The sequence below is a fragment of the Perna viridis genome, chromosome 2 (assembly GCF_037379345.1).
Source record: "Perna viridis isolate PV_CMFRI_1.1 ecotype Kerala chromosome 2, ASM3737934v1, whole genome shotgun sequence".
In the NCBI taxonomy this organism is placed as follows: Eukaryota; Metazoa; Mollusca; class Bivalvia; order Mytilida; family Mytilidae; genus Perna; species Perna viridis.
The window spans coordinates 64,084,335-64,088,232 of record NC_142446.1 but is presented as its reverse complement, the minus strand read 5'-3'; the positions used below and the strand labels follow the sequence as shown (position 1 = coordinate 64,088,232).

Genomic DNA, 3,898 nt, shown 5'->3' with positions numbered 1-3,898 from the left:
TGTATGAATGAACCTTTCACAGTTTTTTAGTACATGTTCCCATTGTGACCTCTTATTTTAGATTTTGATCTAAATCAAAATGGATGTCAAATGGTGCATGTCATTAAATAGGGAGTGGGGTATCAAGTTAGTGAGCATTGCTCACAGTTTTTGTAATTTAAAAAAAAATCTATAAACAATTTAACAGCAGATGTATGATGGATTTTTTCAATAACCTTTTATAATGTAAAACATATTTGGCGTTTATTTTGCGGTATAATATAAAAAAGTCAGTTTTCAACATATTTTATTACTGAAATGGTGTTAAATGTAAACATAGCACAGCAAACAGTGTTCAACAAGAAGTTTTCAATACTTCACTTTGTGACTCATCCTTTTACTTATATATCTAGCATTTTAACAACTAACAACATAATTTTCCATCACTGAACTACTGGTATTTGCGACCAAACCTCTCCGCTTTGTAGGGATATGATTTTAGGCATTGGTTTGCTCCTCGTGTGCTCGCAGTAACTTCGAGTAATTCTCACCCAATAGTGCCATCATCACAGCTACTTCATTTTTTTTAGAATGAATCATCAACTACCCTGTCAATAGTTGACAAAACCAAAGTATGAATATTCAGTATTAATATATTTCGATGGGTATACTTCTACAAAAACTTGATCACCCTTTTTAAATCGGAATGTTTCATAAAGAAAAGTTTGTTCAAAACTATAATGCTCCTTAAAAATTTCAGTACTTTTATTCAATAAAGTTCTGTCTTCTTTTATTCCAGTTGTTGGGTTTCGACTTTGGACTTTGATTGACGTTCTAATAAATCTATTGGGCGGTTCTTTGTAGGTTTCCTGAAATCTCCATGTAAACGAGAGATACAAAAACACATCCCCATCACGTTCTATGGTAACCTGGTTTCCTTCCCGAGTGCCACCGTTTAAATAACATTTCCGTATTGGTTTCCATGGTAATGCATCTGCAATGAATAAAAAAACTATCCAATGAGGATATTATATATGGAAAATTGTGGAATGTCGGAAGCTTTTAAGAATGTATAAAAACATCACAGCCAAGTTCTATAAATACATGTACGCGGCATTTTCTTAATATTTTTCATTTTTTCAGAATTTGCTACAAATTCATGTAATCATTAGGCATACCGTACGGTAACACTGAAACATCGGTGAATATTGAGAAACTTTTTTCGTGAAATAAATTGAATTTACCCATGACACACTTGTACAAATTTTCATCTTAAATAAGCCAAAATGCATTACAAGGTTATAAAGTCTTTTATTCTTAATATAAAAGGTTACATATATCCCTCTTCAAAACGCTATCTCTGCATTTTCATAAGTTTTATGATGATTTTGTGGATGTGATGAACGATTTGCAGCAATAAACAGTTTTTCATAGTATTTAGGCGTAGGTACAACTGCCTGGTTTTTTACAATGATATGTACCTACATCCCTTGTATAGTATAAACTTTCCCTTTACACCATATAGGATTCCATTTCACTACTGTCCAGCTTCCAATTCCCAAAAGAAAAATCAATGTTCCCAAAAGTAAACTATTGCTCTTTGTTTAAAATTAATAATTTTTGTTCAAGAGTGAATTATACAAAAAAATATATATATAAATGACGTCCCTAAACACGGATAATTACCCGATAAATGTATTGTATATATCACTTTGTATTATTAAAATTTACACTTAAAACCACCTGTGCGGTTGCAGATGAAAAGGAAGCTGGGGTTTGATTAATCGAATAAGGCCTTACTTAATTTTTACTTTATTTTCTAACAATTTTAAAACATACGTCTATATTCTTAGAATTCAAAGTACAACGAAAATTATCTAATTTTAAAGACTATTACCGTAAACACAATTTGACCTATTTGTAGCAAATGCGGAAATTTGTTGGTCTCCCTTATATAAGGGAAAAACGATCATTGAATGACAGTATAGTAATACTTGTCTGGCAATGTAAGTTTGAAAAATGATTACTTAGTAATAAACTTAGCATTTCTTTACAATTCTCTTTTAGAGCTTTGTAAAGAAAGCTCAACTACAATACGAAACGAATACGAGCTTTATAATCATTTTCCGGAAATATGTGATTGACCTCGAGATTTAGTTGAAATATATATATACATATATAATTCGGAAGTGATTTGTATGTTGAACTAGTTCAAATGCAAAGTGAACAATACTAGAACTTGTGTAATACAAAATCCATTGGTTAAAGAATGTGTCGTATTCACATGAGCACAAATATATATATATACAACGTCTCAGAATGTGACGACTCGCTACACTGCTCCATCGGATCAAATTGATACAGGAAAGATATGTAAACGTATAGAAAGGTCTGAAAAATTCCCAACGATGTTAGAACTGTCAAATTTGCGATGCAAATTTTTGGTCGTTCCCTCCGTGGGACTCGAACTCGTACCACTGTGACATCTATGGCAACACCGCCTGCACAAAGTCCAGCGCCCTAGACCACTCGGCCAGCTAGGCTACATAAAATATAGCTTTCGCTGGCCGGGTCATTCCTCCTCGAAGGAATAATCTCGGGCTGTAACTTAGTACACGATGTATGGTAGTACGGGACAGTTCATTTAGATGTTATTATGTAGGATAGAGGATCAAATTAATGATGCATGTCACAACAAATCAATATTATACAACGTCTCAGAATGTGACGACTCTATTCGCTACACTGCTCTATCGGATCAAATTGATACAGGGAAGATATGTAAACGCATAGAAAGGTCTGAAAAATTCCCAACGATGTTAGAACTGTCAATGTTGCGATGCAAATTTTTGGTCGTTCCCTCCGAGGGAATCGAACTCGAAATTAATGATGCATGTCACAACAAATCAATATTATACCAGCGTCTCGTAGGATTAATCTAGGGCTGTAACTTAGTACACGATGTATGGTAGTACGGAACAGTTCAATTAGATGTTATTATGTAGGATAGAGAATCAAATTAATGATGTGACATGCACCGTAGTCTAGCCCTGCGTAAGTTACTTACATCTTGATAAGTTTTCTGGGGCCAGGTTCAAATGGCTGCATACTTTGTTTTCAGATTTTGTTGTTTGTCTTCTCTTCTCTTGATTTATCTATAACGTAACAAATAATAGATATGACTATTCTTAATCAAGAGATAATAGTTAAAATAACTTTTATTGATACATGGGAAGAAAATTTGAATTTGGATTTTATAGAATCAATACATTTTGATATTCTTTTGGAGATAATTTGGAATATAAGACAAACGATATAAAGATTTAACTTAAAATAAATAATGATTCTGTAATATATAACATAATATAACATTACTTCTTTTATTCATTCTGTCACAAAATGAAATAATAACATACCATTCGGAAGAGAAATTTATATGAAGAAGAATTCGATACACAGCAGGTACTTTTAGGGGAATTTATATCACAGTGTAGATTGTGTATAAAATTTGGCATTGGTATACACAAGCTTGTTTCGTCGGTAATCGTAAGAACATTTTTCGCGGTTTTATAGTTCCAATGGTTCAATATCGTATCAAAGGAAATTCCATAATGGAGAATGCAGTAACAAGAACCGCATAAACATATTAACACTACCGATGATATAAAACAACCAAAACAGTAAATAAAGAATTTAACAGCTTTTTGAACTGTTTGTGTAGAATTATTCCCCATCTTTGTATGGTGATTGGTTTCAGTAGTTATGACAACTGGTCCAGTATGTGGATTTTCGAATTGTGAATTCCATATCATGTTTGGTAGTTCTGTCTGCATCTTACTTTCCAATTATTACGTTAATCGATCTTACAGTAAGTATATCGGAGATTTGCCTGAAATGATTCGTATTCTTAACGATAGTC

General features: G+C 32.7%; 1 protein-coding gene across 1 annotated transcript; it reads right to left on the bottom strand.

The window, feature by feature from the left end:
* Positions 1 to 269: 269 nt before the first annotated feature.
* On the bottom strand, positions 270 to 3,898 carry LOC148626448 (uncharacterized). Its single transcript, XM_088571224.1, has 3 exons — positions 3,396 to 3,898; positions 3,047 to 3,134; positions 270 to 973 (listed from the first exon to the last, which is right to left on the bottom strand). The coding sequence occupies exons 1-3, from the start codon at positions 3,810 to 3,812 to the stop codon at positions 591 to 593; spliced, it is 888 nt and encodes a 295-aa protein (XP_088427350.1). The 5' UTR covers positions 3,813 to 3,898; the 3' UTR covers positions 270 to 590.